Below are 22,320 nucleotides of genomic sequence, written 5' to 3'. Positions count from 1 at the left end.
CTACGAGTTTATTTTCAAGCTGCGTGGGCGATCCTCCCACCTACTTATTTTATAACATTCAGGGGATAAGAAACCAGAATAAAACCAGGAAGTACAGAAGTGTATCCAGCGCTTTCAACAACAACAACAACAACAACTGGGTTTCGAGTGAGAAAATAACCGGCCATTGAATATATTAAGCTGATCTTGACAATAGTTTTCATAAACGAGTGCGGGTCATATTCTTTTACATTACATAGCACGCAATTTCCAGTATTGTGCCGTACCAGTAACCAAATAAACCGACAGTTCGTTGCTATCTCGAAAATCAAATACGTGTGGGTTTAAAGCAACGAACAGGAGGCATTTCTTTACACAAACAGTGGGGGGAGTGTGGAGCAAGCTACCCAGCCCTGTTATTGAAGACGACACTCCGCTTCGTTTCAAGCAACAGCTGGATCAATGAGATACTCACTATCAAACGGGCTAGAGGGCTCGAATGACCCCTCGTTTGTTAACCTTTGTTATTTTATGTTTGTAACCTCATGCTAAATGAAGGATACTTCGACGCTAGATGTCGCCTGTTGCATTTCTAATCGGATTAAAGACCACTGCGAAACAATGTGTTTTTTTTCTTTCCTAACATAGTTTTGGACATTCAATGAAATCTGAACCCATGGAGTGAACATTCATTTAAATCTTTCAAATTCGACATCTCTTAATATAAATATAAGCGCCAAACTCCAACCAGACAAAAAAAAAGTTTGCAATAATTGTATTTATTGGTTTTACGACCGACCATACCAGGTGATTAATTTCCATAATTCCGAAGTTTTTTTTTGGAAAACAGAAACAGGACCCGTAACTTTCCCAAACCCAAGACTCTTTCAGGACATAAAGTCATATTAATTGTTATACTGGATCTGCAACAGCATCGGTTTCCTTTTGCCATGGCAACCGAGCGGAGTCGCAAACAGATCGTCGGTCGTGCGCCTGGGTAGCGCTTCCTGCCGTAAAGACCCCGCTAGCTGTCGTGCAGCAGACTCTCCGTAATGATATGGAGAGAGGGATGGATAGAGATATATATTTTTTAGGCTGACTGAATTAGCTTCGTACCCCAGTTCCCCTGGGGGATCGCAGACAAAAACAGGGTTTTAGAAGCAGTGTGGGTTGTGTTCGCTTGTGTGCCTTTTTGCTGGGGAGGGGGGGAAGCGGGTTGATGTTTGTTGTCCGCCGAGGCTCGGTGATGGTGTCGATGTGTCGGCTGTAAGAGGAGCCGAGGGCAGCGCGTCGCACTCAAGATGGACCCCGCCGAAGAAGGTAGCGTCACACGCCAGGAGCATGCCCCTGTATAACGCGACAGCAGGAACGGGACAGCCGCAGAGGGCCGGCGGGCGCATCGCTCGGGACCCCGCTGGCGAGTCTGTTTCTCTTCCTGCAGGATCCCGCCTGAGCAGTGCGCACAGGCTAGCGAGCTCCGGGCCGCACTCAGCCTGCTCTTGCCCGCTAACGTCTGCTTATGTAACCTCTAATCCTCCGGGGTTCAGCCGACTCGTATTTGCATTTAGATTCACGCCTTTTTGGAGTTTAAATTGGTGTTTTGTCACCTGCCGAGCGTCCCGCGAGTCAGCTCAGTGGCCATGAAGAGACGCAGTTTATTTTATCTGATGCGCAGAAAATTTTAGTTTTATTTTTTTGGGGGGGGGGGTCCTAACTGTTTGGGGGAATTTAGGGTGACTGTACGAAATTTTACGAAGACATCAGGCTCGTAATGCCCACAGGCCAGAAGTATTTCGGGTTAAACTAGTGTAATATTTGTTTCCACACAACAGAAATCTTCGTGACACACACCTACTGTCAAGTCTTTAAGGGACTAAGTGGTTTCTGCTTGATTTTGGGGTGATCGATGCGTTCGAGCAGCTCTCGCTGAGCGAATCAGCTGCCGGTCAGGTCTTGTCAGTCTCACCCCTTGCTTGTCCGGGCCGAGTCCTGGCCGGCTGGTACCGGAGGGTGAGAACTGGGTCAGAACCATGGTTCTGGTGTAGCTGTGAGCCGCATGGAGCTTGAAAGAAGGAGGAACTGTCCGGTGACTGTGTTTACTTCTCTGAACTGTGAGCAGACAGGAGAAGTGCCAACTGTATGTTGGTCCGAAGCGAGCTGTAGCGTCATGAAGCGCTGTGACCCTCCCTCGCAATGTGCAGCTTCGAGGGACTGTCGGTTCAGGCCCCAGAATGCAGTGGGAATCGGCAATACAAATTTCACTCCCTCTTCTTGTCCTGCCTCCGTGTTTGAAACAAGACTGCTCCACAAGCCGGTCTGCTTGTGGAACAAGGCTACACATGTCCGATTCAAGCTGGTTTGGTTTTGGATACTTTCTGAGTTTTATGTAAGTGAAAAAGTGATTTAGGCCTTATATAGTATTGAGCTTCCAGGTTTGACTGTATGTGCATTTGTGATTGTCGACAACAGTGTTATCTGCCAGCTGGACTCTTTTCTTCATTAGATTGTATAGCTGGTCCAAATTCTGAAGTTTATAGTGCTTTGCGATTTCAGTTTTAGATTCAACGTTTAAACGGATTTATAACTGAAAATGTTAAAGGAGCATGAATTTAAGAAAGGTAGCAAAATAGAAGAGATTTATTTAACAAAAAGAGTTCTTTTAATAGTGTTTAAAGTGCAGACCAATATAAAATAGCTTACACAAAGTGTTGATCTGGTGTCTGTGACACCGGATTGTACTTGCTGAGCAAGACTCGGTCAGTCTGCCAGTTCATTATTCACTATTCATTGCAACTAGGGGAGTTTTTGCAGTTTGTCCTGTTTCAGTAATAAGTCTTTGCTTTCATCCCACTAGCTTTTGACAGTAGACTAAAGTCAGCTAATTGCATGGCCCCCTAGTGTAATTATGCATGCGTTGTGATAAATTAATACAAGCCAGGTTTTACCGGATTGTAAAAGTTTAAGATTAATCTTAGGCCATTGCACATTTAATGCACGTGTGTGTATTGTACAGAGTGTTTCTTTCCCTTGACTTTGATGCCGCTGGTGTGCAGAACTCCTAGCAAACTGTAGATTATTAATGGATGATCTCCAAGTGCTGAGTTGGAGGCTTAACTGCAGGGCTTGTTTGGAGGAAATGAAATGAGCATGTCTGCAGTAAATCTGTGTTTGCGTAGTAAATGGCAGGAGTCAGAACTGTACTGTCTGGAAAGCTTGCCTTGTTTTTGTTGGCTTGTGTTCCAGAGATGAGTAGTGGCAGACTTCTGTGTTAAAAATAAAGTATGAGATGTCCACAGTCGTGAAGAAGAGCAAACACTGCAGTCACCAGCAGAGATCTCACCAGCAGCTCATTCATCCTGTGGAAACAGAAATGTGTGTGGGGAGTGCAAATGGGTTATTTTGATAAACACAACAGCATGACCGAAAGATCTTAAATAGATCTGTGAAAAGGATCATTCATACTGCAGACTGTGAATTGCGTAGCTGGTGTACACCGACACTGGGCATACTGCCTAAAAACTGTCCTGTTGAAGCCCCATGTGAAAGTGCCACAGAGGTGGTAAGCTGAGCTGAAGCCTGTGGGAAGGAGGGCAGACAAATGGAGTGTGTGGACGCCCTGGGCATCTCCTCTGTACACTGCTTCCATTCTGCCTTGATTCCACAGTTTCAAGCACCAGTGGCTTGGCTTGCAAAAGCCTTCAGCTTTGAGCCTTCTCTCAGTCTGTGTTTGTTGAAGGAATAAGAGATTGGTAAGTCGATTTAAGACTTCCAGGAAATCATTGCTTGTCTGTGAATGCTTGATGGAAAGTTTGATTGCAGAACGTTCTGCTCAGACGTGAAAGTTGTTGCCAGAACGCTCAGAGCGGACAAACTTAACGCTAACTGTTGCTGGAAGCCACTGATTGCGCTCATATACGGAATGAGACAGCTGAGTGTAGGATTAAAAAGCAGGAGTTAATAGTACAAGATTTTCCAGCAGGATGCCAAATTCCTTACATTCTTCTACCTGAACTTCTACCTAACAGACTAATTGTGCCAGATGGCTTCTTCACGTTTGTAACAGTTCTCATGACTGAGCCGATGAACTTCTCTGCTTTCTTTTGCAGCAGATATATGCAGGGTCTGCCGATCGGAAGGAACCCCAGACAAGCCACTCTATCACCCCTGCGTTTGCACTGGCAGCATTAAATTCATCCACCAGGAATGGTATGTGCTTTTGTGTTTGTTTGGGGATGGGATTCCTGATTTTGAATTGTGCAATTTGTCATCAAATATGCAAATTAAAACGCTTGGAAAAGCCCATGGCCGTTTCCTTTAAAAGGCTGCACAATCTGATATCTCGTTACAAAGGGCTGTAGCTGCGGTCTACAGGTGGGAGTGAGGGTGAGCACGCTGTTAGCACGGTAAGAAATAGTACATATATAGACTATTTTTTTTAGACAGCTCAGTTTTGAATTATAAATATGTAATTCTGTATTTTAATTTTTTAAATTAGCATTCATACCATAGATAAAAAACAACAGGCCTTGCTGGGTAGCGTAGTCTGGATCAGGTGTTTTTAGACAGCTGTTAAAAATGTCAGTGGAACGAAACGGCTCTGTTGTGTGCCTCCTGTAATGGCAGATCCCTGTTTGAATGACAGCAGTCCTGCAGGAGCTTGGGCATTAGCAGGAGTGTCAGACTCAGCCAAGGCCTTGATCAGTGGTCTTCATATGCGTGTTTCTATAAGGGTCTGCAGGGGCTCAGGGTGTGCCAATCTAATCTGTTTCACAGGGGTGCTCATGAGCATCCCCAGTGCACCCGTTATGCACCCTGCTTGAAGTCGACGTCGGGCCAGACTTCACTCGGACATGAAGCTATTATTTCGTTAACTGACTACCACGTTTTGGCTGATGGGTGTTAACCTGTGTTGTATTTTGTATGTGGAAAGATGAAGCATTTAATGATGCGGAGCTTTGAATAAAGAGTGAGAGGAATTGCCAGGTTTACCTTGCGAGTCCTCACCAGCGATGTCGGGGTGTCCCAGTACCCCTTTTGATAGCGGTGCACCTCGAGTGCTGATGCACTTTAAGTCCGCAGTGGTGTGGTCTTGGAGGAAGGGCTTAGGGTTGGGACACAGTGAATGATTATCAGTGTGGAGCAGTGGTCAGGGAAAGCTGTGGGTTCCGATCCCAGGTGCAGCAGTGCTGTTGTACCCTTGATCAAAGCAGTTTCAGCCGGGTTGTTCCTGTAAGGCACCCAGCTGTGTCAACGGCTGCAAATGTAAGGCTGGCTCTTGGACTACAAGTATCAGACAAATAAGTGAGGAAAGTGCGATTTGCATCAGTTTGTACTTTTTTTACATTTATTTTGAAAAAAAATGAGCATATTAGTTGTTTAGTTTTTTGTGACTAAACTTGTTTTTGTTTTACGTTAAACAGGTCTGTGTTGGGTGCATTAACATACTTCAGATAAAGTCAGCCATGTGAAAGCAAGCCCTTGGGGAGCTGGACCGGCACCTTTTCCTTTGAGCAGCCATATTTCTGAAAGCCTTATCAACCCCTCTGTCCTCCTTAGGGGTGTTTACAGTTCCTAGGTGTTTCGCTGCCCGGTAGCTGTGTTTAAAGCTTTAAAACATTGATTGCAGTGAGGTGAACCTGAAGGCCGTATGGGTGTTGTATAACAAAAGCGGGTCTGTTTTTTTCCTTTGTGCTCTCCACGTGTCCGGTAACAGAGGCCCTGCCGGGCGATCTTGTGCACACTAGACTGCTCTGTGCACTCTTCTCCACAGGGAAGCACAGGCCTTAATGAGAAACAGGGATACTCCGAGAGCCAAAAGAGCTTCATGTGGGTCACTTTTCCACACTAGATCGCAGTTAACCAGGATTGCTTGTCTTGCAGCTTGGTGCAATGGCTGAAACACAGCAGGAAAGAGTACTGCGAGTTGTGCAAGCACAGATTTGCTTTCACACCAAGTAAGTAACCTAATCTTGTATTGTCCTATCATGTATCCAGATATCACAGCATTGTATCTGACACTATAAGTTGAACCTAACACGTGATGTGGGTAGATGTTCCGTGTGACCTGAAGATCATGCAGTGGATCTTCAGAGTGAGTATGAAATGTTGTGGCAGACCCAGTCACTGTGTGCTTCCTGTCTTTAGCTGCCTGATCCAGGTTTACATCCTTGCACAACACTTCTGGATGCTCCCTAGGTTGCACAGACATTTCTTCAGAAACGTTTTTCCTTTCAGCTGTTTCTAATTCAGTGACGAACTCCATGTCTGGCTGGTGGGGATGTGTAGGTCTTATGAGACTGAGATCATGGTAATGGGCTGCCGTGTGTGTGTGATCCCCTGGTGCTGGTCCAGATGGAGGCGCAGGGAGATAATAACTTCTATAATGACCTAGGCTAAGCCTTGGGGGGGGGAAGAGGATTTATGACGGATGGGGTCGTTGAGGATGTGCGATGCCATACAGTGTGTTTGGTTTCTGTGACAATATTACTGTATAAACATTAATGCATAAAGGAAATCAAGGAAAACAGTTATTTGCTGGAATATCTTTCACAATGATAAGACGAATGTTTCCTCCTTTGCAGTTTATTCTCCAGATATGCCTTCACGGCTCCCAATCCAGGACATATTTGCCGGACTGGTGACGAGTATTGGCACAGCAATACGATACTGGTTTCATTACACACTTGTGGCCTTCGCCTGGCTGGGGGTGGTTCCCCTCACAGCATGTAAGTGACCACAAAGCTATTTAAAAGTTTTACCTTTTAATAAAAACCATTAGGTGTTTATTCACCTGTTGCTTCTGCTTTTTTGTCAGGTCGCATCTACAAGTGTCTGTTTACCGGCTCTGTGAGCTCACTACTGACGCTGCCACTGGATATGTTATCCACGTGAGTTTCTGCTTCTTAATTTGTTCAATCAAAAAATTTTCTTATACAGGTGCTCCCAGACTTATGCTAGGGTTATCTTCCACACAATCTTACATGGTTTATATGGCGTTTCTATCATTATGGCTACAATTCTGTAATAACAAACTTAACACTACTGCAATGTTATTACAGTATAATCTACAGTATAATACAACTGTAATTGAAGCAAAAAGCATTGCATAAAAGTATGGAACAATTGTGTTATGTAACGCACCTTAATTCCTAGTGTGGGCTTGCTTTTCAAATCGCTGGAACACTTTTCATCCATAACTAGAAGGATAATTCAGGAAATGCACAGAGGAAATTATTCCAGATGAAGCTCACAGAAGAGAAGATACACGCACTCACACAAGACAGTGCATAACAAGACTGAGACCGCATGCAGCTTTTTCATAAAGTTGCATCTCTGTCAGTAGGGGAGCACCACAGCCACAGAGCAGGACACCTTGTTCTCTCTGTGTCGCAGGAGGGGATAGTAGAAGTGCAGGCAGGCTCCATACTGAGTCGCTCAGTTTCTTAACAAGCGGCTGGCAGTTCAGTGCTGTGTCCTTCAGTGAGGTCCCTGCAGGCCTGCTGGTGCCCTGCGGGGGTCGCTGTCTGGCTGGACCTGGCCCACTAATCGCAGCCTTGCCCCGGCTGGCGTCACAGTGTGATATACCCCCCTGGCACATGCAGCCGGGCCTGCACCTGGCATGCGCGTGTCTGTCGGCCGGGTTCTTCTGGGCCCAGTTCTGTTGATTTTCCGACACGAAGCGCAGTTCCCTTCATCCATTCCGTGTTCCCTAACTACGAAGCTGGCATTGCGTGGTATCCAAGGAGTTTGAATGTCCTATCAAGGAGTTGTGGATTCTTTACTGTAACATTAATCGTTTTGGTTTTTCAGATTTAAGAGCTTCGTTTTGACCACAGTTCCCCTGGTCTGCATTTAAGCCGAGAGCATGTGGCTGTAGCAGTTGATGTTTGCACCTTATAAAACCACGTGGGGAGAAGAGGGTCGGTCTTGTGTTTCCAAGTGTTCTGCTTGCAGTTCATGTCTGCAGCTCTGCCACAGACTGAAAGTGGATTGGAACAGAGAAATGACCCCGGAGGCTTCACCTGTAGATATAGAGCCGTGTTAATGCATGATGTAGGTGCAGGATCTCCAGCTGAGAGAGAGTTCTTGGAGTGTTTTTTTGGTGACCTGCACCATATTCGAGTGCAGTAGAATTTTGTTTGAGGATATATGTAAAACACAAATGATTCATGTTGATGAGTATTTGTAATCCGGCTAGTGTAGCACAAGGTTTTATTCTTATCGAAAAAGGCTGCTGTGGTGGTAAAAACAATAGTATGTAAATCAGTAACCACTGAAGACCATGGCAACCCAGTGTTTTTCAGCCTGAGAAAGTAGCGTTGTGCTTGTTCTTCCTTCTTGTGCTTAAGCTTTTAAAAGCCATTCATCTGAAAAAAATTACCTATGAATCAGAACCCCTACATGTATTCCACAGTAACATTGTGGAAATGTAATGTTAATTTTATGTATTGACATTGGGTTAGTGTTAAAATGTTAAGGGCTGACAGTTCAGGCAAGGCTGAAATTAGGTTTAAGGTTTGCATTGCATGCTTATCTTCATGCTTATGGTTGATAGTCCAGGTTTTGATCACTTCCACAAGTATACTTGGCATCACTTTGATTTAGCCAGTTGTTCATTCAGGATCACGACAATCAAGTTAATTTTTCCTGTTAGTAGAAGGAGATGGTTCTGTTGTGGAGAAGTCTGATCTACTGCACTTCCAGTCTAAATGTGCACTCAACTACTGTTTTAGTTCCATATTACACCTGAAATATGTGGAGTGAAGTTATTTTTTTAAGAAGTCTTAACATTTCTTTAGGAATATGTAGTCTATAACACTTAACTAAGCACTGGATTTTCTTCCTGTATTTCAGGGAAAACTTGCTGGCGGACTGTTTGCAAGGCTGCTTCGTGGTGACGTGTACCCTCTGTGCGTTCATCAGCTTGGTGTGGCTCCGAGAGCAGATTGTCCACGGTGGCGCCCCCCAGTGGCTGGAGCAGAATCAGCAGCAGCCTCCCAATGGGGTGGGGCAGCCTAATGAGGTACAGTACAGACAGCTGCAGGAACCAGAGTCAGAGAGACCAGGACACCTGAACATTGGAGTCTCATTCTAGACCAGCCCACAGGTGTCATCCTCTCTTTAAATCACCCGCAGCTTAGGGACTGGGACCAGCTGTGAAACCACTCCGGTTAAGACGGTTATTAACAGGGAAACTGAGAAGCTGACAGTGGAGTTGGGATGAGCTTGCCAGATCTAATAGCCCTCCAAATCGCTTGTCTTGGAATATATCACACAGGGCATCATATAATAAGATGTGCAGGTTGTTTGATCTTTGGTTGTTTAATTTAGGATTCATAGTTCAAATGATGGTCCGGTCACTGTACGTACAAGCTGAGTGGGAATTTAAGATGTTCTGTTCACTATAGCTCTTTGCACTTGGTACCTTAGCATAACCTTCATTTCCGCACAAGCAATTAATGACTTCCTTGTTCGGATCCCGGGCTATTCCAGTGCCGGGCTCTGCGTGTGAGGCGCAGGTGCGAAACAGGAGTGACTTGCCCCAGCAGCCATCAGATGAGACAGGATTGCAGGATCAACGTCCTCAGCCAGGACAGCCACATGCCCTCGCAGCAGGGGCGGAACATGTTGGAGCTAAGGTTCCCTGCCCCGGGTAACTGCTGCCGAGGGGCAGTTTCCTCTTTGGTGGGCTCCCAGAGTGTGTCCGTGACGCTGTGGGTTGACTTGGCACACGTGGCGAGATGCCGCTCGTCCCGGGGATGCAGACCTGCTCTGCCTCCTCACGTTCCCAGCTTTTGTGTCGTGTCCAGGTCCCAGGGGCTGGGAATGGGGCTGCTGAGAACGCGCCAGTGCCGGCGCCGGCAAACCTGCCCGCCGAGAACGCTGCGGTGGCCGAGGTGCCGGGCATGCAGGGCGAGCCCGCCGAGGACGTGGAGGTGGACAACGAGGATGAGGAGGATGCTGCTGCTGAAGACGCTGCCGATGCAAACAATGGAGCTCCAGGTACTGTCGGTAGTGTCTCCAGTGACAGCCCAGGAGAGAGAGAGCTGCCCTAGTCCACAGCAGCTCCAGGTACTGTCAGCCTGTAGGGTCTCCAGTGTCGCACCCCAGGGGAGAGAGAGCGGCTCTAGTCCACAGCAGCTCCAGCTCCACGAGTGGTGCGCGTACCGTAGTTTGAGAACCACTGCTCTAGGACATTGTAAGACTTGGAAGAACATTCTGAGATAATGATAGTAAATAAGTTGGTAGTTTTTCTGGTTCAGCAGAGAGAAAGCAGTTAGGTCGTGATTACCAGAGAGAGACACTTGCTGATCTTTAAGTTCAGAAGAAAACTAGATCAAGAGGGCTTCCATTGGAATAACTGAACAGAACTGAAAATGGGCAGCAGTTACAGCAGCTTGCTGAACTTGTCCCACCAGATGACATGAACTGGAACGCCCTGGAATGGGATCGGGCTGCGGAAGAGCTCACATGGGAACGCGTAAGTCTCCGATTTACTCTTTTCGCAGTTTGTAAAGGCTGAAGTGATTGATATTAGCTTAAATATGTGACATTTGGTCATCGCGATGTCATTTTCGGTGCTTGTGTAGTCATAATAAACTTGTTTTCCGCCATCGACCTGCTGCTTTGTTCACGGGTGCTTTCAGTCAGACGCTGAAGGAAAACTGATTTAGTCCACTGTTGCCTCATTAGTTTGAGGACATAATTAATCTGGCGGTTAAATTGCCGTTTGTTACAGTTCACTGTTTACTCCTGCTCTTTCCCAGTGAGATTCTGTGGTTTAGCACGTTGACTTGACGAGCGTATTGTTTTTTCCCAGATGCTCGGACTAGATGGCTCCTTGGTTTTTCTGGTATGTAATTGTGCTTCATCACATCGAATAAATGGCCTCTTAACAGATATTTTGATACTGACAAACCTCAGGTGCTTATATAAACTGTTCATAACTTATAACAATCGCTGTTATGTGCTATTTAACACTTTAGACATTAAATAGTAATAAGAACCTTATTATTAATACTTTGAAATGTAGAAATGCATAAAATGTTAAACAGCTATGAAAATCTCAGATAGGTTAAAATTGACTATTTTTTATGTGATATATGGTGCAGTGGTTAACTTTAATCATGTCTTTTTCTTAGGAACATGTTTTCTGGGTAGTGTCACTAAATACACTCTTCATCCTTGTTTTTGGTATGTTTCTGAACTTTTAATTACTCTTTACAAAAATAGTTTCATGTCATTCTTTTAAATAGTATCCAGAAGGTGCTTTCTCCCTTAATGTGAGGATATCATTTTGTTATGGATTAAATTTCACTGAAGATTAAAGATTAAACTGCTGATAGTAGTGCATGAACCCTTCTTATCCATAATGATAATGTGATCAATCCACCTTCATACATCCATTTTCAGTTCCTGAGTTCAGGTAACCACAAACAACATGACTTTAGTGAGGAATTGTTGGAAAAATTCTAACCAAAGATCTTATCCAGCCATTTGTTGGAAGGAGCCAGGTTATCGGTTTTAACAATGTGGCAGACCCCAAAACCCCTATGTGTAGAAATGTGCCCCCTCTTCTCAGTTTTAATTACACTTCCATGCAGTTCCACAGTTCTGTTCTTTGTGTACCTGCGTATTATACTAGACCACAGGTCAGTTATTGCATACACTGTGAAAGATCAGCTGTGAGTATTTGTGTGCTCTGATGGCAGTGTTAACACCTCCTCTTGTTCTTTCAGCCTTCTGCCCTTACCACATTGGGCACTTCTCTGTTGTTGGACTGGGTTTTGAAGACTATGTAAGTGATGGTGTTTTTCTCAATGAGTTCCTTTTTGTATATGAAGCATCCAGCTTTGTCTAAGATCCCTTTATTTTCCTTTAGTAACATCCAGATGACATATTAGATTGGCTGTCCGCATTGTTTACATTACATTCAGATTCTTTGGAGACAGAAATGTTCCCCAGATGTTCAGCTCACAGGGCTGAAAGAGTTTGTAATGTACTAAAAGAAGACTCAGGAGGTAAAGATGTTTTTATTTTCTCGTCTAGGTTCAAGCCTCACACTTCGAAGGGCTGATCACAACGATTGTTGGCTACGTCCTCCTGGCTGTTACGTTAATTGTGTGTCATGTATCCTTTCATCTGGGTTTCCTCTTTAATCTCTCTACACCTTTCAGACAGATAGATGTTTCCAGCTCAATTTAGTGCACAAAACCTGCAGGCCAACGTGACAGAATGCCTCTCCCATCTCTTTGCAGAGTTCACTAACTTTGCAAAATCTTAGGTGTCTGGCAGAAGTGAAATCCAGCTTCCTTCATATCAGTTTATCGGTTTCTTGCCAGAGAAGGTGTATCGGCAAGATTGCAGGGGATGAAAATGTCTGGCCCAAGAGCGAGCAGGCTTCACAGGCTGTGAAGTTCAGTGAGCAAAACGCATTACAGAAAGGATCAGGTTCCGTCTGCAGAAGCTGATCTTTCCCATCTTGCAAACTGAACTTGATACCTTCTGGAGCGCGATCATCAGACCCGTCATGTTTCAGGCCTCCCTTCTGAAAGGCACCTGTTTGTACCCGCGAACAGACGCACGAGGTTATTCTCGATGATGAGCATCAGCGTGTCACCGGGCAGTGCCAGCTGAACACTTGACGGCTTTTCTTTTCGTGCGTCCGCATGGGCCTCCTTGTCTGCAGTTCTGCGACGGACATTTTCAGCCCACCGGTGGTGAGGACAGTGCAGCCCTAGGCAGTGGAGCGTAACTGTGCCCGATTCCCTGTTCCTTAACCAGCAGACTCAGGGTTTAGCAGCGCTGGTGAAATTCCAGAGATCGCGGCGTTTGTTAGGGGTCTGCTACATCGTCGTGAAGGTAACTTGAATTAATCGCCGTGTTTTGTAATTTCATTAGCCCTGGAAAGACCTAGTTGAAGTACCAAATGAGCTCTGATCATTACTTGCTATATAAACCAAGCAACAGTGAAATGGATAGAAAAATAAAATGGCTTTTGACAAAGAAATTATAGTGCAAAGGTTTTGGGGGATGTTTTAGACCACCCAGTCCATGTACTGCAATGCTAAACTGTTGAGGAGGAACCAGAAATATAAAAGGAAACTCTTCTTAGGAAAATGAAATATTGGTGTAGAAAAGATGTGTGATTATGGTTGGTGTTGCAGGTGTCTTTGTTGGTGGTTGTGGAGATCGGTGTGTTTCCACTCATCTGCGGATGGTGGCTTGACATCTGCTCATTGGTGAGTGAAAGTATCGATGAGCTTATTTCTGCAAGTGAAGCCCGAAGTGAGATGTGTCGTCAGTGGTTTACATGTCTTGAAACACGAATGCGTATTGAAAGATAAAAAAAGAGCTTGTGAGAAAGACCTGGTCTTCCTGTTGCCTTCCCTTCCAGGAAATGTTTGATGCTTCTCTGAAGGACCGTGAGCTGAGTTTCCAGTCCGCTCCAGGCACCACCATGTTCTTGCACTGGCTGGTGGGAATGGTCTACGTGTTCTACTTCGCCTCTTTCATCCTCTTACTGCGGGAGGTGAGCCAGCTGCGCCTTTCCTGCTCCTCTCCCATTGGAGCAGGTTGGAATGGGAATCGTAGGAGTACGGGAGCCCAGGAAAGGTTACAGTCAAGAGGAGGCCTGTCCAGCCCACTGGTTGGTGTGGTTTCATTTTAGAGGCAGCCATTTCTTGCCATTTACTACTGAAAAGTGACTCGCAGGCTCCTCTTTATTGCAAACCTCTTAAATGCATTCCTCTGGGCAGTATTAGGAAGGCTATTTCCGTTTTTATATAAATATGATGACTTTTTACAGGAAGTATTGTCTATGGTACAGTCTTGAAAGGCCCAAGCAGTCTTGCAAGTTCCTTTGGGAATAAGTATTTTATAAATTATAATATCTTATGCTTATGGTGCACCTATTGCTTGCCTGGATGGGCTCTGGCTCCGGGTCCACCACAGCTTTGCGTCGGAAAAAGATGTTTGAAAATGGATGGAGCGATGTCTCATGGACTTCATAAGTGAAATTGGTTGTCCATATTTTACATAGCATAACTGTTTTTGTTGTGTGTTGTATTTGCTTGACTGTGTTGCAGGTTCTGAGGCCTGGTGTTTTGTGGTTTCTGAGAAATCTGAATGATCCTGATTTTAATCCTGTCCAAGAAATGATTCATCTGCCGATATACAGACATCTCAGAAGATTTATTTTATCAGTGGTAAGTTGTGAAGCGTTTTTACTGTTATTGCATCTTTTCACCATTTTCCTCTTTATCAAAATGTCAAAGGACTGATTTTCCTTTTTCCCCGCTTCCTGCAGGTTGTCTTTGGGTCCATTGTTCTCCTCATGCTGTGGCTTCCTATTAGGATAATCAAGCACATTTTACCAAACTTCCTTCCTTACAACGTCATGCTGTACAGGTAAATCCCTTTAAATATCCGAGGAGCACCTTGCCCAGTGAGCGGGACACTTGTACCGTCTTTCCAGTCCTTCAGGACCTTCAGGTCCTTTCCAGGCTTCGTTAGTGGGTTAGTTAGGGGCCTTTTCTCATTCGTCAGTGTAGACCTCTTGATTGTGTAAAAGAGTATGTACTGCCATTCCAGCATAACCCACACAGTATTCACACTGACGTTTGTTTTTCCCGTTCTGTAGGTGCACACTTTATTTCCGGTTTCAAGTAGTTCGTTTTTCATTAGCTTGCGGTGTGCGCGGTGCTGGTGATGGGCTTCCAGCTCCAGACGTTCCAGCTGTTGCACAGTAGAGGCCCCCGGTCAGTGTCGTGTTTGTGTGTGTGACGACTTGTGCTGCCTGCCTTTCCCAGCGACGCCCCGGTGAGCGAGCTGTCCCTGGAGCTGCTCCTGCTGCAGGTGGTGCTCCCGGCTCTCCTGGAACAGGGACACACCCGCCAGTGGCTGAAGGGGCTGGTGCGGGCCTGGACTGTCACCGCCGGCTACCTGCTGTGAGTGCGGCCGCTGCTGCTCGAGTCTCGCCGGCCGGTCAAACCGCCGCCCGCGCCACCGGCCAACAAGGCCAGACCTGCAGCGTCCCGGCTGCCATGCTGGCTGATCTCTCTCCCCCCTCTGTACCGAGGGCACGGCTCCTCTTTTAGATCTAGAGTTAACAATAAGTGGTTAAATCTTCAACACAAAATGTAAAAGTTGGAGGAAAAAAAAGTTGGATAAAAAAGCTGCCTTAACAATAGTTGAATACTAATGGTCTATTAATAAACCTATTTGCGAACTGTAGCTGGGCATGAAATGGACAGGGTGTTGAGACAAAGGTTGCTTAGTCCCGTCCTGAATAAGCTCTATGCAAAATCATGTGTTGCAGTAGTATGTCAAGACTTCTCTCCCTTAGCACTCTGCTAAAGCTCGAGAGGTGTTCTTCATAGCTCTAACTGTTTCAGTATCACGTGGATAAAATAGTGTAAGAGAGTACCATATGTTCCTGCGAATTCAAGATCACAGGAGGAGCGGGTCTTTATGTGTGTTCTTTCCCGGCCGTCTCTCGAAACTCTAAAGTCGGGTGTTTGTCCCACAGAGACCTTCACTCTTACCTGCTGGGAGACCAGGAGGAAAACGACAACAACGCCAACCCGCAGGCCAACAACAACCAGCAAGCTCGCAATAACAACGCCATCCCCGTGGTGGGCGAGGGGCTCCACGCCGCCCATCAGGCCATTCTGCAGCAGGGCGGTCCTGTGGGCTTTCAGCCCTACCGCAGGCCTCTGCGGTTCCCCTTCCGGGTACGTGCCCCCTCCTCCCTGCACAGGGCTGCGGGGGTCTAGCCGCTCGCATGCGTCTCTCTGCGTGAACACGCTGTGATGTCTTTTCCAGATCATGCTGCTCGTCGTCTTCATGTGCGCGACCCTGCTGGTGGCCAGCCTTATTTGCCTCACATTGCCAGGTAAGTGATGTCGCTCCCACGTACCCCTCGCGCCCGGCTGACAGCCATCAGCACTCATCTCGGAAGTACGGGTGAAGGAAGTCAGTGGCGATGTCGATTCCCATGTACAAGGATGGTTTGCTTTCTCTTTGGGGTGTTTTGAGATGTGTACCTTCAAAATAGTCATTTTTATTTCGCAGACCAAAACAGGCTGTTGATGTGCCTGATCGCGTAACCTTTCCTTTCCTTTGACAGTGTTCACCGGCCGCTGGTTGATGTCCTTCTGGACAGGCAGCACGAAGATCCACGAGCTGTACACCGCAGCCTGCGGCCTGTACGTGTGCTGGCTGTCCATCCGCGCCATCACGGTGCTCCTGGCCTGGATGCCCCAGGGCCGGCGGGTCATACTGCTGAAGGTGCAGGAGTGGTCTCTCATGGTAAGGCCGCCGTATCTCCCACTGCGCCCTCCAGCCGCTCAACAGCAGCATGACCTGACCATCGTCAGGCTTCATCAGGGGGAATCAATGACCTCTGTTAACATAAAACTGAACACTACCTGTTAATCACGGACAACAGTGTCTTCTATGGGCATGGCTCATAAAACATCACTTTTTGTCCACTGTGCTTTTCTGTGGATCATTTGACCTAAACAGGTCTCCTTTTTTTTTGTGTGAATTTCAGTCTCCTCCATCCTCAACACATGATCCACAGATTCGCACTTCAGTAACTTGCCACAAAGTACTGCTGTGCCTCTTCTGACCCTAACAGGAGGCACTGTATTTGGGGATTAATGAAAGAAAACGGTCTCTGTAGGAGTGGAGCTCTTTCAAAGGCGTTTCCATGCAGGTCCTGCTTGTCTTGGGACTCGTTTGACCATTCAGCCTCTGTGGGCTGCAGTGGCTAAGGCAGTGCTGGTCTCAACAGATCATGAAGACGGTGATTGTGGCTGTTCTGCTGGCCGGAGTCATCCCCTTGCTGCTGGGCCTGTTGTTCGAGCTGGTCATCGTGGCTCCTCTCAGGGTGCCTCTCGATCAGACACCTCTCTTCTACCCCTGGCAGGTTTGTATTAGAATTTCAGGCCGATCGGACATCACCTGCTCCTCTGGAGAGGAGTCTGTTCTCAGAAGGCAATCTTGAGCCCTTGGCGGGCTGCAGCTGTCTCTGCCCCATGACCTAAGCGTTCTCAGTAGGGCACCGGCTCCTCTGGTTCATCCACCCTTCCTGTTGAAGCTGTTAAGTTTCATTTCTCAGTTTAGGCAAATCCTGACTTCCGCAGAAAATACTGCTCCTAAGAACACATGCTCATTCTTAGATATTATTAGTAGAAGAACGTTACAGGAAGGATGTTTCATCAGGCATTGAACTGCCCTTTTTCATGCCTTCTATTGTATCCTCATTGCATGACAAATATCTCTCTATTTAAAGGAATTAAACTAAATGGTGACACTTCTACCTGTATTTATGAAGCATTTATTAAGCATTCAGTATTGCAACACTTTTTTTCTATGGCATAAGGTAAATGAAAGCTGAAATGCATGTGTGGTTTAATTTATATAGGTGATGTGCATACATAAGCTGTTCTTGATGAACTTCATGAATTATATGCACATCTGTAGCCTTCAGAATAAATGACTAACTATGTAGTTGTAGAAAAAGCTTTTTGAATACAGGCTACGCTCTCTGAAGTGTGCTTTTTAAATTTAACTGGCTTTTGAGTCCTCTTGCTTACTTTTCGCATGTTGAGAATAAAAGGCTAAATGTCATTTGCTAATGTGTCAGTTACTAATTGCAATTTTGATTTTAAAGCAATAGTCAAATTCACTGTTCATATGTGTTAATTTATCTTTTTAGTGTGTGACTTACTGTAGCTGGTTATTGAAGGTGTTCTTTTGAAATTGTCATGCAATCCAGGACTGGGCTCTTGGAGTTCTTCATGCCAAAATCATAGCTGCCATAACGCTGATGGGTCCCCAGTGGTGGCTGAAGACAGTGATTGAGCAGGTTGGTGTGGGAGACTTTCCTTTTCATCTCTTTCAGATAATGTGAGGATGTGTGGATATGTTAATGTAGATATTTAAGATATTAAAATGAAAATTTACTACAGTTACTACACCATTCCCTGTTAGCATGTAATAATTAATCTGAAACCAAATGAGATGGGCTGAATGGCTCATTTGTCATTTTTATGCTCAGTTGTTTATTTGAAATATTTTTGTTCCTTTTTTCTTTCCACACCTGCTTCTTGATCTTTCCTCTCTACCTCCTCTCCACCGCTGATGCTTCGATTTTCCTCTTCTTTTTCTTCCTTCGGCATTCATGTATCTCACTGCCTCTCGGTGTCTCTTCCTACAACACACCTGACTTTCTCCTCTTTGACCCTTGACCCTTCCCCCGTGTGCACCTCCCCATCCTTGGCCTGCTTGACGTCACCCTGGACCCCTCCCCCTTCAGCACCTCTCTTCCTTTGCAGGTTCTAGGCCCTCGTTCTGGCTGAACCTGCCAGTTGCAAACATCTGACATCTGCTTCTCGCTTCGTCTTCTCTTTAAAATTCCTTTAATATTGACTATACTACTTATAAACCTTGTATATTATTGTGTTTGTGTGATGATTATTCTCATGTTTCTTATTTGTGTTTTCTACCCTGTTTCTTGTCATTGTTTTCTAAGGCCAGCCTTAGGCTTTGAGGAAAGTCTGTCGCTGTAAACCCACAGATTGCATTTCAGAATGAATTCATCAGGAACTCCTTCTTAAATGTTAAGCCAATGTCAGATGAAAATAAGACCTCTAGAGGTCTTGAGACTCTTTAGCTCTTGAGACTGGAATTTTATCTAAATTTATCTTTTAACAATTTTCTGGTTTAGGTTTATGCGAACGGAATCCGCAACATTGACCTTCATTTTATAATCCGCAAGCTGGCAGCTCCAGTTATTTCTGTCTTGCTCCTGTCCCTCTGTGTGCCCTATGTCATTGCTGCTGGTGTTGTTCCTCTAATAGGTAAGTACTTTGTTCAGCCTGTTTAATATTCTTACAGTGTGCATAAACACTGACCTTTTTGTCAAAGATGCCTTTATTTTTCTGGAGATCTGCGTCAGTTATTTTCATTTTATGTTTGTTAGTGGTAGTCAGTGTAGAAATTTAGCTCGGCTGTACATATTCGTATCCCATTGTTCATTCAAGTGTTGACTTGTTCTAAAACTAAAAACCAGGGAATTTCTTCTAGTGGCCAATTTTATTTTTTATTCATAAGTGATAAAATTTCATTCTTGTACAGTATAATATTTGAAGCAGGTTATTCTTCGACCGTTGTCAGTCTTTCAGGTTAGTGGATAAAGAGAATGTGTTTCCAAAGGCTTTTTTAGGTCAATTCCTATTTGGCCTCTATAAGATCATCTTGCTGGAAGTACAAAGACTTTTTTCTGAAAGATATCACACTTGTACACTCCGTGTGTACGCAGCATAGGTGTCATTCAATTAAAATTAGATCTCTACTTAGCTTAACCATTCAGAGTGGAGTCTTAATGCCTGGATGTGGATTGTGTTCTTCATTCCGCTGTCGCCCTGTAGGGGTCACTGTTGAGATGCAGAACCTGGTGCAGCGTCGGATCTATCCTTTCCTTCTGATGGTGGTGATGCTTATGGGAATCCTGTCCTTCCAGATCCGCCAATTCAAGCGCCTTTACGAGCACATTAAGAACGACAAGTAAGTCGCATGAATTCAGTGTTAATGGAGAGTTCCCTAGGCTAACCTTTCGAAATGATTCAGTGTCGGTAGGCCATGGAGGTAGCCTGTAGCTTTTGTTAGGGTTTCTCTAAAAGCTTCACTTGCTACAAAATGCCAAGGACCTTCCAAGACCATTCCACCAGGAGTTCAAAGCCATCCTTCTCGAGTTTTTCCAGTGTGTGAGAGTTTCTGAAGAAATTTCAGGACAGGAATCAGATGCTCCTGCAACATGAGCTGGAACGTCTTCACAAAGTACAGTGGCTATGTTCCTCCATAAGTCTTACCACAGTCCGAATCGTAGGGTGAACAGCGCTTCAATGTAAAAACCCTGTTTGTATTAACTTAGAGCGGCTGTGTGTTTCCAGGTACCTTGTTGGTCAGAGGCTAGTAAACTATGAGCGCAAGGGAGGGAAGTCCAGCTCCACTCCGCCAGCCAGCTCCCCTCAAGAATAAAGGCCGCTCTGCCTGACCGCTGCCCTCCGGACGCCCGGACCCTCCGGCACAGTGCTCAGTCAGCTCCCCCTGTCTTGTCCTGACCTTTCTGTTGCTTCACATCCACATTTTCCCCATCTGCTACTGCCCTGCTTGTAAGCGCTGCCTGAGAACTGTACATGTGTAAATAGTTGAAAACCAAACGACCCTAAACGTGAACTTGGATTAAAAGAATGTGCATTGTACATCTTAAAAATATATTAATTTATTAAATCTAGTTGTCACTTTATTTTGTGGACTCCTGTTTATAAGTCTAAAACACACTGTGCCACTATCAGCGGAGGAAGAAGGGCTTTTCCACCTTGGGTTTAGCTCATTAAATTATTTTTCAGTAATGAATTCAGGTGAATTACTGAAAAAAGATCATAGAATACTGAGTGCAAATGTCTGACTTTATCTAGGACTGGGTGTGTTTTTTTTTTGTTTGTGCATTGTTAGGGAAAGGGGGGTAGCTGCCTACTTTTGGGGGGTTTATTTAAGTCTTATCAGGACTGTCATGTGACCGAGACAATCTCAGTGTCCTTTTGTTTTCTTTAATATGAAAATGCAAATCAAATATTACCTGTTACTTTTTTAAAACATACTAGTCATTCACAGTCCAAAGTAACAGCTACATTGTATGGGACTAATGCCTGCTAATGACATTTCTAGAGTGCAAAAACGCATTTCAAAAACAGTTCTAATGTTTAAGATAGAAAGCTTTAACACTGGCATGAGCTGAAAAACTAGCACACTAAACATTTTTTGTCATTACCTGTAAATGTTGTTTTCAGCAGATGCACAAACGGCTATCTATAAATTATTACAATGTAATGTAGCAATAGCTGAATAAACTTAAATATTTTTACTAAAATCCATAGGTCCATTTATGATGTGTTGGCATAAATATAGACCATTTACAATTGTAAAATGACATTTTTAGATATGTACAATATTAGGATAAATTCTGCTGGTTTTACATTTGTGGTCTATGTTCCCTTGCTTTTCATCATTTAATGGCTCTTGTGGTTTATGTTGGCTGTGTACGTGAATGAAATCACCGTTATTTCTGACTCCGTGGAACAAAGGACTTTCATCCACTTTGCTGAGTGACATTCTCATCAGTGTTTTGTTTCAGTTCTGCTTTGTAATTGCCAACTTCTTTAACAGTTCAGTTTTTATTTAGCCATCAGTGGTTAAGGAACAACATGTGAACATGGAATAGTGGGGCTTCGTAATGCCCGGTGCTGGAATTGAATCTCAGTTCACCCTGCTTGGCCACACATGCAGCTCCACGACATTGAACAGCATAGTTACCCACAAGCACTGGCGATGTCACACTGCATGTTTTCAGAGGGAAAATGTTTCGTACCTTGTCTTAAAAATGAATGGGAGGCAATGGAAGAGGAGCCTACTCAAGTGAAGTATTCTGGCTACCAGCTTTGTTTCAGAAAAGAAAACAGTATCGTGAACAGACAGATTTTTCTGTTTTAGCTTTCAGTAAGAAGATTAAAGTCAGTTGAAGGCTGTTTTGGATTTCTGGAATAAAGATCAGCTTGGTCTGCATTGCATTCACGAAAGGTGTCATTGACTCCACAGGTTAAGCAAGTGACCTTATAGTATCTTAAATGTATATAAGTGACATCACTGAAGCAGTGATACTTTGGCATTTTGCGTTTTGTGTTGGCAACAGTTTCAGCACAATGTGTTCCTCTATTTATATATGTGTATTTAAAAGTGCATGACTGTAAAGTCTTATCACAACGCAGGATGTGCAATGGTTGGGTCAGCTTTTTGGTAGTTGGGTTATATGGTTGCATTTCTGAACAAAATCACCGCTTTTGAATTGCTGTCCTTCTTTTCTTGATAAGCATGCCCTAGCAAGGAAGGGATACATGCAAGCAATCATTCAGCTCAAACAGTTGTCAGTACTCAAACTCCAGAAACTGTTCAGGAATTCTAGCAATGTGATTTTATTTTTTTATTCCTTTTAAACCCAGCATGTTTGTTCTGCGTAGCAGTTTGGAATGTACAACACACACTGCTGGGATCATGTTGAAAATTTAGATGTAAATGTAACAAAAATCTTTATTTTTAAATTTATTACCAGTATTAAATAACAATGACCATAAGATGCGTGTGCCTTCTGTTGTCATTTTCGCCGGGACCGTGAGTTTATTATAGAGCTCCTCGATCATCTTTTTTAGCCTGTTCCCACATTGCATTTCAATAAGATAAACCATTTCTGACCCAAGAATGTAATTGCTGGCTGGT

At 44.7% G+C, this 22,320-nt stretch overlaps 1 protein-coding gene across 2 annotated transcripts; it reads left to right on the top strand.

Annotated features, from left to right (window-relative positions):
• The first annotated feature begins 1,009 nt into the window (after positions 1-1,009).
• marchf6 (membrane-associated ring finger (C3HC4) 6) lies at positions 1,010-22,175 on the top strand. Of its 2 annotated transcripts, none has more exons than XM_088918619.1 (26): positions 1,010-1,299; positions 4,086-4,185; positions 5,860-5,933; positions 6,561-6,704; positions 6,794-6,866; positions 8,833-9,001; positions 9,789-9,981; positions 10,398-10,459; positions 10,799-10,831; positions 11,121-11,172; positions 11,718-11,776; positions 12,028-12,108; positions 12,772-12,840; positions 13,146-13,220; positions 13,376-13,510; positions 14,067-14,186; positions 14,288-14,388; positions 14,790-14,927; positions 15,509-15,713; positions 15,805-15,874; positions 16,109-16,290; positions 16,778-16,912; positions 17,765-17,854; positions 18,716-18,848; positions 19,419-19,554; positions 19,941-22,175. In XM_088918619.1, exons 1-26 carry the CDS (start codon positions 1,281-1,283, stop codon positions 20,026-20,028), a joined length of 2,736 nt encoding a protein of 911 aa, XP_088774745.1. In that variant the 5' UTR covers positions 1,010-1,280; the 3' UTR covers positions 20,029-22,175. The 2 variants fall into 2 exon arrangements, with proteins under 2 accessions (XP_088774745.1, XP_088774746.1); XM_088918620.1 differs by having other exon boundaries at positions 1,109-1,299; positions 4,089-4,185.
• The last annotated feature ends 145 nt before the right edge of the window (positions 22,176-22,320 follow it).

The sequence above is a fragment of the Atractosteus spatula genome, chromosome 6 (assembly GCF_055471065.1).
Source record: "Atractosteus spatula isolate fAtrSpa1 chromosome 6, fAtrSpa1.hap1, whole genome shotgun sequence".
NCBI lineage: Eukaryota > Metazoa > Chordata > Actinopteri > Semionotiformes > Lepisosteidae > Atractosteus > Atractosteus spatula.
This window is presented reverse-complemented; position numbering and strand designations above follow the sequence as displayed.

Bases quoted from the DNA above. Each gene is read 5' to 3' on its own strand.
- marchf6 (XM_088918619.1), top strand. The intron at 17,855-18,715 runs GTTGGTGTGGGA...TTTCTGGTTTAG, and splicing joins TGAAGACAGTGATTGAGCAG to GTTTATGCGAACGGAATCCG. The intron at 18,849-19,418 runs GTAAGTACTTTG...GTCGCCCTGTAG, and splicing joins TGGTGTTGTTCCTCTAATAG to GGGTCACTGTTGAGATGCAG.